The sequence below is a fragment of the Oryctolagus cuniculus genome, chromosome 7, assembly GCF_964237555.1.
Source record: "Oryctolagus cuniculus chromosome 7, mOryCun1.1, whole genome shotgun sequence".
NCBI lineage: Eukaryota > Metazoa > Chordata > Mammalia > Lagomorpha > Leporidae > Oryctolagus > Oryctolagus cuniculus.
In genome coordinates, this window is record NC_091438.1 from 115,767,831 (window position 1) to 115,781,398 (window position 13,568).

The 13,568-nt window shown below is 43.4% G+C and overlaps 1 protein-coding gene across 15 annotated transcripts in view; it reads left to right on the plus strand.

Annotated features, from left to right (window-relative positions):
* DAB1 (DAB adaptor protein 1) overlaps positions 1-13,568 on the plus strand; it is a 911,827-nt gene that overhangs the window by 590,693 nt on the left and 307,566 nt on the right. For all 15 annotated transcript variants that reach the window (XM_051857724.2, XM_051857725.2, XM_051857727.2 and 12 more), the window contains one exon: positions 7,658-7,860. In XM_051857724.2, coding sequence (XP_051713684.1) covers positions 7,794-7,860 — 67 coding nt within the window. In that variant the 5' untranslated portion in view covers positions 7,658-7,793. The remainder of the gene's footprint in view (positions 1-7,657; positions 7,861-13,568) is intronic.

Genomic DNA, 13,568 nt, shown 5'->3' on the forward strand with positions numbered 1-13,568 from the left:
AATATGAGTTATGAAAACACTTCTTTTTTCTGGCAACAGGTAATTCTGTAGAATTCTCTTCTTTCTCATGCAGGATCCTGGACTGCTACTTTATTCAGTTATCTATTTAGTACCTTTTAACCTGAAATTTTCCATGGCCTTTCTCTGTTGTATTTTGGAAGGGTACCCTCCCCAACCCCGTTCTCAGCTGCATCTTGGGATTAGATTCCTGGCCAGAACCTTACATGGCACCGGGTAGTGATGCTGTGTTCTTCTCTGGGTATCCCAGGTTATCCATCTGCCCCTGTGTGCTGCTGTTAAATTTGATCATATCTCTCTCTCTCTCTCTCTCTCTCTCTCTCTCTCTCTCTACTGCATAGTTAAAAATTTTCCCTTGGAACTGATAAATAATAAATAGGAAAGCACTTTAAGACCTGCAGATACCCTCTCTATCCCCAAGAATTGTTGCTGGCGTCCACCGGGCAGGAACTTCAGCTCTCTGCTGGCACTGACCATTCAGCTGACTCTCCTCTGAGCAAGGCAGTCTGTGCTTCTGCCCCGAGCGCTGTGTCATTCACTCGGATCCAGGGATGTCCACCTTTTCAGTGCTTTCTTATTTATCCTCATGCTTAATTATACTTGTATCACGGTTTCAATTGCTCCAGAGTAGGCTTACGGCAGCCCCTTTGGGATGGTTTCAGTCTCCTTATGGCATTTTGTCTTCACTTTTGTGTTATGAGCACTTTCTTTCCAGGGACACAAGATAGTTCAGGCTCATCTGGCATCAGCCTACCCCAGCCCTGAAATCAGTCATTTTCTCAAGCCCTGGAGAACGAAGGTAGAAACCAAAATATGAGGAGTAGGAGCCTTGTTGTGACTAGGATTCTTTGCTTCTCAGGCCTTCTAGTTACAAAGCTAAGATATACTTGCATAGAAACACCCCACACGGAGGCCGTGCTGTAGCATAGTAGGCTATGCCTCTGACTGTGACATTAGCATCCCATATGGGTGCTGGCTTGTGTTCCGGCTGCTCCACTTCTGAATCCAGCTCTTTGCTATGGCCTGGGAAGGCAATGGAAGATGGCCCAATGCACCAGCGTGGGAAACCAGGAAGAAGCTCCTGGCTCCTGGCTTTGGATTGACCCAGCTCCAGCCATTGTGGTCATTTGGGGAGTGAATCAGCAAATGGAAGATCTCTCTTTTTGTCTCTCCCTCTGTCTGTAGCTCTGCCTCTCAAATAAGTAAATCTTTAAAAACAAACAAACACCCATACACAGTGGGTGGGATGGTGGGCCTTTGGCCTGAAGGTTAACATGCTCTTTCGGATGCCCCAGTCTCATGTAGGAATGCCCGAGTTCAACTCCCAGCTCTGGGTCCTGACTCCAGCTTCTTGCTAATATGGGACTTTGGGAGGCAGTAGGTGATGTGTCAAGTAATTGGATTCCTGCCACCTACATGGGAGACCTGGATTAAACTCCTGTCTCCTGGCTTGAGCCCCTCCCTGCTATTGAAGGCACTGGGGCGGGGTGAGGAGGGGTTTGAACCAAAAAATGAGATCTCTTTCTCTTTCTTTTTCTTTCTCTCTGTTAAATCTCTTTCTTTCTAAAAAAAAAAAAAATAAGGACATGCATACATACATACATACATACATTCATATGCAAATACATGTATATTTTATAAATCATGACTTTACCCTGAAACCTACAATTTCCAATCTATGCCCATAGTGTTCGTTCCTGCCTTTCTTCTTTTCATAATTTAACATTTCTTCTGTAATCAGAATCTTGGCTCCCCAGAACATCAATGCTAAATTTATTCCTTTGTGAATCCTGTAATACATCTAAAATAGCTTCAGCACTGTGCAAAAAACAAGCCTCCTAAGAAGTGGGTGGCATTCATTGGCTGCCCTGCCCCTGCCCGAGGCTGAGTGTGTGCAGCCTAACTCCCAAGTTCTCAAGCTCTTTGATGAGTTTCTCTCACTCACCCCTTCTGCTGGGTGCTACTGCTGCTGCTCATTTACCATGCAATCGGAGTGATTGGCTCATGTCTGCTTTCAGTTTTAGACTTCACCTCACTTGCCTTCCCTGTTAATTTAATTTAATTTTCTCAGGTATATGGAACATGACTGTCTTTCTAAATGTGGAAGTGGTGTAAAAGCCACACTCTGTGAGGTGTCCCTGTCAGCCTCATCCATGTCCCTCCTGCCTTTTCCCCGGGCACTTCACCCCTCAGTGTCTCCCCAAGGAGCAAACCATGTTTTCTGCTTGGTTTCTTCAGTGTTGTCTTTTTGCAAAGATAATCTGATGTTTGTCGCTTGCTTCCTTACACAAAAGATAGCATGCATAGATTGGCATTGATGGAGCCAGGCTTTCTTAGTGCCCAAAATCATTTATCTTCTACCCCTCACACATGCAGTAGTGGTGTTCCTATTTTACTGATGAGGCAACAGGTTCCTTGTCTGAACTGTTGCATAGCTCTGTGTTTTGTTGGTAAAAGGCCTGTGTTCAATGCTTCACAGTTGGATGAAGTTGAGTATCACATCACGCGCAGATAGCAGTGTGTTGTTTTTAGCGCACACACCCACTAGTCCTGGTTCTGGGAAGACTCCCTGTTCATCCAGTTTTTACGGCTATCTTTTCCTTTCTACAGTAGATTTTTCAAAGTCTCTTTAGGATATCATATAAGGCTAATGTATTAGGCTGGGAAGGACTTTCTTCTGGCTTGAAATTTTCCTAACATAAAATTCCTCATTTCAAAATGCTATTTATTACATTAGTGAGGCTATGAAACCATTAGCTCTACCTAGTTCCAAAATATTACAGCCAAAGGAGACCCTGCACCCATTAAGTAGTCAGTCACCCTTTCCCTGGCCCCCTAATTCCCTAGCAACCATTGATCTTCTTTCTGTCTCCATGAACTGTCTATTTGGATATTCCATATGAAAGGAGTCATATGCCACCCTGTTTGTCTAACTGCATTCACCTGAGCTAATGTTTTCGAGGTTCATCCACATTGCAGCATGTTATCAGCAGTACTTCCCCTTTTTTTGCTGAGTAATGTTACTTTGTATTGACATAGCATTTCGTTTATCCAGTCATCACTGATGGACATCTGAGAGGGTTTGAATGAAGGGGAAGGGAAGAATGGGTTGTATTTTTGCACGTACTATGCTACTTACGTGACCTTGGCTAAACTCCTCGATTGACGTGTGCCTCAGTTTCTTCATCCAGTAAGTGAAGATAATGATAGTCTCCAACACTGCAGGTGGTTGAAAGGATTGAATCAGAGAGTATATGAAAATGTCACAGCACAGTACTTGGTTGATAATGGACCCTCTGTTAACATTAGCTATTTTATCATGGGATTGCATGAGGCGAGGAGTGGATGGGGGGGAAGAGAATATACATTCGTGTGTGAGTGTGTGTTTGTTCTGGTGTACCTGCTCAAACCTGCGCGCTTTGTTTTTCCAAAAAGCTCTGTCTGTCTTCTCTGCTTTGTGGTTGGGTGTTTCTGTCCCCAAACCCATCCCTGAACATGGAATTTTACATTTTAGAATCAGTTCACTAGACAGAATGTCTGTAGTGGAATGTTACCTAATTCACAGTTAGATGTGAAGAGCTCATTATAAAAAACCTGACACACTTCAGGAATATTAAATTACTGCAGATTGTGTGGAGCAAAGAAACATTATTGAAGCATTTCAAAATTCTAGGCGAGCCTGAATTTAACTGATAGGGTTTCACAGCTTTTACTGGGTAAATGATTTGAGTTGTCACATGGTTTCTGGCCCTGGAGGACTTTAATCTCCTTAATTACAAAGAAATGAATTTCCTAAATAATTTGGAGATCCTTCACAGCACTTGCTCAACCTCTGGCTTTTGGAAACTTAAAGGGGATGCCGGTGATACAGTCCATCTGTACTGCAGCTTCCTGATTTAAGATTCTATTCCGAAAAATGCTGGTTTCCTCCCACTATCGATACGGGGATGCACGTTAGCAATTCACAAGTGATGTTGATTGCACTTGAACACAATCGCATTTTGTCAAACATGGGACTTGGGGTTACCCATGGAATAGGGGAAGCGCTACACTGTGGTTGTAATGTTGAAGGGGAGACCATGGCCCAGATTCAGTCTAGCTTTATACAAAGCCTTTTAAGAATCCCTGAACTAGCCGGCGCTGCGGCTCACTAGGCTAATCCTCCGCCTTGCAGCGCCGGCACACCGGGTTCTAGTCCCAGTTGGGGCACCGGATTCTGTCCCGGTTGCCCCTCTTCCAGGCCAGCTCTCTGCTGTGGCCAGGGAGTGCAGTGGAGGATGGCCCAACTCCTTGGGCCCTGCACCCCATGGGAGACTAGGAGAAGTACCTGGCTCCTGCCATCGGATCAGCGCGGTGCGCTGGCCGCAGCACACCGGCCGCGGCAGCCATTGGAGGGTGAACCAACGGCAAAAGGAAGACCTTTCTCTCTCTCTCTGTCTCTCTCACTGTCCACTCTACCTGTCAAATAAACAAATAAATAAAAAAGAATCCCTGAACTTGTGCAAAATCCACATGTTTTATTAGTTCTTTTCTGCATTTTTGAATTAATTGTCTGCTTTGTGTGAGAACAGCATGATGGTTAGGGCAGAGACTGTACCCATTTTCTCTAGTTCTCCAAAATGCAAACTTCACCTAGTGTCCCTCTTTGTAAAAAGGGTATGATTACATGGCCTTAGGGTGACAAACTAGCCATGTGGCCCTGGTCAAGTGACACAGGGAGCTGTGTGCCTAAGGTTGATGAAGTGCCGCCAGCAGATGTGCCAAATAGTCCTCCAGTCGTATTGCTTACGTGGCTTGTGTGATCCCGCCTATTTTCCATGGCAGTTCTGTGAAGTTAGCACTTTTATACCTGGTGTATAGATGAAGAAACTGATGCAAAGAGAAACTGAATAACTTCCTTAATATCACATGGCTGATCAGGGGCTGAAATTACGAAGATGGCAAAAACAAAAACAAAAAACCAGGTCATAGTGTAAGTCGAATGTCAAGGCAGACTTTATAAGAGAAGTTCCATGAAAAAATAAGAGTACAAGACAAATTGGGAAGACAGGGAACATATTGCCTCCCTAGACTTGTACTTCTTTTGATTGTTGGTCACAAGCCACCTTGCCTTTGTGCATGCTGATTCTGTTACCTGAAACACCCATTCATTCATTCATTCATTCTCTGTGTAATTGACAACCTGTTGGTCCTTTCCCTAATCCATTTGACAGAAATATAATCTTCAAGAACTCAGACTAGGACTTACCCTCTGTGAAATTTTATTGATTTTTTCAGGCCAAGGTGAATCTTGCTCTTTGCTTTTTACCTCTTTAGTATTGGTCATAGACATAGATTGAGAATTCTTATGTGACTGATGTCTTTGCTGGGTGAGCTTCTTTGAGGACAGGAATCATGCTTTGATGCTCTACTCTTGGCCAGCATGGTTGCATAGTCAGTGTTTGTTGACATGAATGAGCCAGTGTTTGCACTTGGCACATAAAAGGCTCTTCAAAAATATTTCTTGCAATAAAATGGTATAGATTACTAAGAAAATTAATTATGTCTGGGGCCAGCACCGTGGCTCACGTGGTTAATCCTCCGCCTGCAGCACCAGCATCCCATATGGGCACTGGTTCTCGTCCCAGTTGTTCCTCTTCCAGTCCTGCTCTCTGCTGTGGCCTGGGAAGGGAGTGGAGGATGTGCTGCACCCACATGGATGACTGGGAGGAAGCACCTGGCTCCAGGCTTCAGATTGGTGCAGCTCCAGCCATTGTGGCCATTTGGGAGGTGAACCAACAGAAGGAAGACCTTTCTCTCTGTCTCTCTCTCTCACTGTCTACAACTCTACCTGTCAAATAAATAAAAAAAGAAAAGAAAAAAATGAATTATGTCCATATATGAGCACGTTTTGCATCTGTCATTTCCTATGGGCTGTTGTCCCGGTGGGGGGGAAAGGAGGTGGGAATAAGCACTAGTGGCATGATACATGGTGCAGGTGCAGCAGGTTGCAGGAGAAGTTCTCAGGTTCTATGTATGGTTTTCATGGACCTTATTCTATAAAGATAATTTTTTAGTTTCATCAGTTGAAGCAGTGGATCCTTTAGCTTAAGCACTTATGTTCATGACCAGTGCATGTCTGTCTGTCTGTCTGTCTGTCTCATTTTATTTGAGAGACAGAGAGAGCTCTTACCTGCTGATTCACTCCTCAAATACCTACCATGGCTAGGAATGAGCCAGGACTGGGCTGGGCGCACACTGTAGGGAAGGTACTCAATTAATGTCTTCCATATGGGTGACAGGAACCCAATCATTTGAGCCATCATTGCAGCCTCCTTGAGTCTGCAGTAGCAGGAAACTGCCGCTGGGAGATCCAGGTACTCTGGAATGGGATGTGGGTATATTAACTTCTAGGTCAAATGCCTGTCCCTAGGGTTCGTTGCAACGGTTATCTTATTAAAACACCACCAGTACCACCACCAAATCAAGTATATTTAGATAAGATGGGATCCCCCTATTTAAGCCTTGCTAATAATCTTATGTGGCTTTTATATTAGACTTGCTGGTCAAGCCAACTTCAATTATCATGATTAAGAGACTTGGATCATTATAATAATTATTATATTAATCATTTTAGCTGAAACTGGCATTTGATATGAACCCTTTAAGATTAAATAGTTCTAGATCTGAGGAAGGAGTAAAAACCAGCTGCACAATTTGAAGATTCCTTTCCAGAATGCTTTTCTTAATATTCCTTAAAAGTGAAATGCACTGGTGAAATGCACTTTCAGTAGAATTCTGATATAATTCTCAGATAGTCACTGGGAAAAACGATTGATTTGACAAAGGAAATACATTTATTCAATTTAAATGAGATGAAATAATGTATGTGAAGCAGTAGCTGAGGGCACAGTATATAGTAAGTGCATAGTAAATACCAGCAGTAATTGAAGTGACTGTATTATCATTATTCTCTCCCTAGCAGTGTCTGGACTTAATAGTACCTTGTAATGTGCAATGCATATTTATTAAAGAATGAGTGAGTGAAATGTGTATCTGTCTCCTTTTCTTTCTCTCCTCATATTAAATGCTTGTCTGCTCTTATAGCTGGGGGAAAAGCTGACACAAAAATTGGCTTGCTGGAAAGTTTCTCAGCCCCATTTGTCACCTTGCCTGTGGAGCCCAACTGTATGTCAACTCCATGTCCCCTGTGATGCCTGCCAGTGAGGGACAGACCACAGGTCGCTTTCCAATGATCTGCCTTAGCTGCTAGGGCTCTGGTGGAGCTCGGCTGATAGATGGGTGCCCTGTGGTTGGCAGAGTCCCCACGGGGTTGGTCAGGAAATACGTCTTTGCTCTATTTTCTGGGTGGCATCTGGTGCATAAAAAAGAAAGAAACATGGAAAATAAAGGGATAGGTTTGCCCCTTGTGAAAATTCAAGGTTTCACAGTTGCCTTGTTGGAGAAACTGCCAGTAGTCCTGCCCTTCTTCCCTTTGCTGTATAAACCCTACCAAGGGCTTCGGGAAATCCTGAGCTGTTTGTAAATGTAGAGCAAGAATATCATGGTTTGATGTGGTTGCCAGTTCATGGCTTTTCAGAATTTCTGTTTAACGTCCAAAGAGTGGTGGTTCTGAATGTTCTCTCATCTTGATTTGCAGCACTCCAGAAGAGTGACTGAAATGTGCGGCTCGGGGTGTCGTTCCTGAAGGGGGGAGTCTTTCTCTTGGAGAGGAGTCCTCAATGAGCCTGGCCGAGGCCCGGGATCTGTGTGAAGTGGACTAAGGATTAAGTAGGATGTCAACTGAGACAGAACTTCAAGTAGCTGTGAAAACCAGCGCCAAGAAAGACTCCAGAAAGAAAGGTAGGCTGCGCTGACCCCTTCTTCATGGCTCCTTCGCTGTGTACAAAGGAGTTGGTGTGTATGTGTGTGTGTAGAATTAATATATTTTAAATATATTTATAAAAATAGAAATATGATATAATATAAATCTTGGTGATTGCATATTTTTAAGTTATTTGGTGGGGTTTGGGGAGCAATTATATTATTGTGCCGGATCTCCTTTATTCTCCAAAGTCTGAAATTCTTTTTATAAGAGAGAAGGTCCTTCCAGATATGCTTCCTGCCTACCCCTCTACCCATCTCTCTGTCTCGCTCCCCCTGCCCTCTAACCCTGTTTCGCCTCCTGCCTTTCTGCCTATTGGAGTTCACCATGAAGTATAGCAGTGATTCTCAGCTCCAACAACACAAATTCCCCCAAGCATTTGGTAGAGCACAGATAGTAGAGGGTTGTCCCCAGAAGTTCTGATTCACTAGGTCTGGGGTGGGGCCTGAGACGCTGTGTTTTATGACAGATGCCCAGGTGATGCTGATCCTGCTGGTCCAGGGACCACACTTTGAGAACTGCTGGACCCATAATCCAGCCTGCAGTCCTTTGGATGCTCTTCATTTGTTTTTTTTCTGTCCGAAACTCCTGCTTATGCTCTAGGTTTGAGTTCAGTGGAGCCTCCTAGGGGAGCTTTTCTTTATTCCCAGCCAGAGTTAGTTGCTTTTGTTGATTTTGTTTCAGTAGCCTGTGGTTGGTATCTCCTTTTATTAAAAACTTCCAGTGTTTGTCTCGGGCATTTACACTATAAGCTCCTTCAGAGCTGGACCTCTTGTTCTCCCTGTAAGTCCCAGATGGGAGAAAGCAGAAAGTGCTTGAGAGAGAGGAGGAGCACAGATACCTGGTAAGGAAGACTGGCATGCACGGTGTGATAACAGGGTAATCCTGTCACTCTCCAGGTTTGCTGGAGGATGTACTCTGAGCAAGTTCATCCCCTTGTTGTAATTAGATGCAAGCAACTTCGAGCTATGAGCCTGTATGTTTTCTTGCTGTGGCTCAGCCATCCCCTGCCCCCAGTCTCCTATATCCTTCCACCCACCCGCTACCCCCAATCTTTTCTGCTATGTCGAAGGGGATTAACAGAGCTCTCTTTCAGGTCTTGAAATCCGTCAATGAGATTTGCAAACTGGAATGCCTTTGGTCTCTTTGTATATAGGCAGTGGTTTGTTGGACACATCGCGGTGCCTGCCCAGTTTGGTTTTGTGATAGCATTTGACACTTTATACAAAGCAAGGGGCTGTGGATGTGATAAATATATGCAGCTCCTGGACAGCCAATATCCTAGGAAGGACTACACATTTTAGTTTTTATGTTAATTTGAAACACAAGTATTTTGGGAGCAGTCTATTTGATTCCCTAAAACTTAATGTAAACCTTGTCTCGTGTGCGTGACGATCTAAGAATAATGGAAAGCAATTGGATGAGAGAACAGATTTGGGTAGAACTGCTCGGTGGGAAAAAAAAATTATGGAGTCGGTGTGTATTAGAATTTGAATCTTTTTTTCAATGGAAACTGACAAGTTATCGTTTTGCCTCAGAGATAACCTTTCCTCTAAACTTCTGCTGTTGAATGGTTAATGCATTAAAAATTATATCTTAGTGCAAATCTTTCCATTCCTAATTTTAACATGCAAAGCAAGAGGCCTTCGGAAGAGAGGACTGCCGTTCTCCAGGACGTTGGCTTAGTTAGGGTTGTGGGAAGGGCACGTGGAGGTGACCCTTTTGAGAATCTCTTTATCTTCATTCCCCTAAGGACCTGGAAAACCAGACCAATACATACGTGAGGGCTGTCCTCTAGTGAGAGGCTAATCCCAAGGAGTATGGGCAGGGAGACCTGGGTTCAAATTTTGGCTTTGCCACTTCCTCATTATGTGATCTTAGAAAGTTACCTAACCTCTCTGAGCCTCATTTTTCTCTTCTATAAAATGAGCATATAACATTACAAACTACGAAGATTAATGAAGTAAGATGAATAACATGCTCATTGTAGTACTTGGCATGCATGAAATGCACACCAAAGGTTAGTTGTGTTCTTCCTCTCCCTCTTTTCATCTTCATCATCAGCACATTGTTTGCTATGATATCATGTTAATATAGCCAAGTGGCTCTTGAAAAGCAAGCAACAGATTTATCTAAGAACAAAATTTTACAATTTATAATTTTGCAAAAGTATTAAATAAACTTTGTTTTTGCTATGCTTGCCTAAAGCGAGGTACCATGTAAGCACACACACCTTGAAAAGAGAGAGTGAATGTGCTGTTAGTAGCATTAATTCATTTCTTGTTCTTCAGGTCTGACTATGGGGTAATAAGTACTCTAATAAAAATGTTGATGATTGGACCAAAATAAATAGGACTATCAAAGGATAGACAGGTCATAAGGCAGTCTGGAACTTGAATATAATGTGAATACTTTCTTCCACTTTTCTTGGGTTTTCTTGGAGACAACATATAACCTGTAAAAAAGCTCTGTCTTCCTATCTAACATTTAAGTATGTATTTGTTTTTCCTATCATATTACACTGGCTGCATATGTCAGTGCAATATTTAGGGTTAGTAGAGATTATTGTCTTGCTCATAAATTAATGGAAATGCTGCTAAATTGCATTTAAATATGATGTTCATTAAAAATCATTAAACCATCTCTATATATTATTTTCTAGGAGATACTAATTTTTTTTAAATTTTGAATTGCATGTTGAATTTCATCATGTGCTTTTTTGGTATGTATTTCAATGATTATACATGTTTTCCTCACTTGATTTATATTTTAGTCAGTTTGATCAATAGATTTACCAGTCTGCATTTCTGGGACAGATCTCTCTTGAACACCATGTGTGGTTTTCCACATCCTCTTTAGGTTATGCAGTGGCTCTTCCTAGTTGTATTCATTGATGAGATTAGTGGACAGTTTCTTGGACAGTCTGTGTGTCTGATATACATCACAATTCTATCTTCCCATAGTGATTCTGATAGGGAGGGAACACTGAGTAATATTCAAACCTCCTTATGGGAAAAAACACCCCTTCCTTTTTTAGTAATTTCATTTGACTGTTGAGTAGCAATATGTGCTTATTACTGAAATTAGAAAGACAAAGTAATCATGTGTAATCCCATAAAGCAAAAATAACTACTATGAGCATTTTTAGTTATTTCTTTTTGGAGTGACGTTCTAGAATAATACGTGATTGAGATCCTAGTATTTATGCAACTTTATGTCCCACCTGGTTATTTGACATTGTATTGACAGCACATTTCCCATATTATTACACAGTACTGCAAAATAGAAGGGTTTCTCTCCCCTTTGGCAAGATTTAGGTGGTTCCTGGAGCAGATATTTCATTTCTGGAAAAAGAATGCCTGACAGTGCAGGTTGTACTGGCATAAAGGAAGTGAGGAGACCCTTTTGCGTTTCCCACAAACCTGTCACCTTGTTCTTTAGCCCAGGCTGTTGAAATCAAGCCAGACAGTTACAAATACAAATCACACAGGGGCATATTTCACCGCAAAATGAGTTTCTAGACAGGCCAAGTATGAGACATAACTAGAGTACTCATAATTCGAATAAGGAATGGAAGTAGTGAAAAATAAAGTTGTTTTCTTCATTTCAATTTTATTGGATTGTGTTGCTACACATACAGCCTGTCTAGTGGTGAATGTTGCAGAGTGGAATTTGATGGAGGGCCAGGGTAAGAGGATGCATATTTACAGGTTCCCTCCCTGCCACTAAAGGGGGAGCTTCAGTTGACAACGATCCTTGTTACTTGTCTTCCCAGGATGAGGGCGCTCAGTGGAGGACAGTGGTCACATACGCGTCCCCTGATGAGCAGATGCAGACATTTCTGGGGGCAGTGCCTGGGATTTTTCTGTAGGTACCATCTGGCAGTTTACTGTAGTGAAAAGGGGACTAACAGGAGCTAGGCAGACCTGGCTTTTCATTCTATTTCTTCTCCATGTCTGCTGTGTAACAGATTACTTAGCCTCTTTGAGCCTGGTTTCTCTCTCCTTTAAAGTGTGTGTGTGTGTGTATGTGTGTGTGCGCACACGTGTGTGTTTATACTCCGACTGTCATGAGACTGTGTCTGCAACATGACAGTGGCTCTGACCATGCTGGCTTTTCTGTCCTTTCTGAAGTCACAGCATTGTGTCTTTAGTTCCCAGAAACACATGGAAATAGTTAAACTTGCCTTGCTTATATTACCTTAGACCTGTGCCCAAAGGTTGTCATTTAACAATAACAACAACACATAGCTATCTTGTTATTTCTTCCCATGAGGATTTCAGACCCAGGAATCCAAGGCCCTATTGAGAACCAGGAGAAGTTGGTGATCACGTGGCAGGTGCCTTGGCTTGGCAGTCAAATCAAACCCATTTTGAACCCAGGCCCTGTACCATGGTGGCTAAGCTAATGCTGAGTATTTCTTGGAAAGAGGTCTGTCAATTCAGGCAAAGTCATTCTTGGGATCCTGACTGCCTGGTTAGTTACTCACAAGACAGAACCCATGCCAACGCTGGCTTACCACTCAGGAGCTGATGAGATAGTGTCATTTGCATCCTCCCATTGGAACCTCAGGCCCCTGAAGAAAGAATGTTTTTGATACTCTTATTGGTCTGCTCTTTTTTTAAAAAAGGATTTGTTTATTTATTTGACAGAGTTAGAGAGAGAAAAAACAATATCTTTCATTTCATCTGCTGGTTCACTCCACACATGGCCACAATGGTTGGGGCTGGGCCCATCAGGAGCCAGGAGCTTCTTCTGGGTCTCCCGCATGGATGCAGGGGGCCAAGCAATTGGGCCATCTTCCACTGCTTTCCCAGGTGCATTAGCAGGGAGCTGTATCAGAAATAGAACAGCTAGGACTCAAACCAGTGCACATATGGGATGACGGTGCCAGCTTTACCTGGTACACCACAGTGCCGGCCCCTGTCTGCTCTTCTTTTCCTGCAGGGAAGGTAGCCTGAGGTCATCTAGGACCCTGGATTTGGGTACAGACTGCAAGCTTCCCCACTCACTGGTAGTGCCCCAGTGGGAAAGCACTCCACTGCTTGAGCTACCTAAAGGACATAGGATTATGTTTGCTTGGCCAAGTTTGAAATGTAGGAGGGGCATCATTAATGAATTAATTATTTTGTGCTCAAATATTTGTCCAGCCCCAGTCCCGAGCCCCGCCTGTGCTGGTGTTTGGGGAGGAGAGAAAGTCCTTAGGTGGAGGTCTTCATTCCACACCGTCCACGTCCACGTTGCAATCAAAGCCGCTCTAGCTGGGGGAAGCACTTAGGATTTTTAGAGGTCTCAGAATGCCCTAAAAAAATAGCCGTGCTTCTCTACTTTGCTACTTTTTTTTTTTTTTTTTAAAAAGGTTTATGTATTTATTTGAAAGGCAGAGTTACAGAGAGAGATGGGGAGACAGAGACAGGGACAGACACCTTCCATCTGCTGGTTCACAGACCAGATGCAGCCAGGGCTGCACCAGGCTAAAGCTAATAGCCAGCAGCTGCAGCCAGTTCTCCCATGTGAGTGGCAGGGGCCCAAGGACTTGGGCCATCTCTTCTGCTGCTTTTCCCAGGCCATTCGCAGGGAGCTGGGTCAGCAGTGGGCTCACGAGCCTGTGCCCCTCTCGGATACTGGCATCACAGCTGGTGGTTTTACCTGCCACACTACAGCCCTGTCCCTCTGCTCTGTTGCT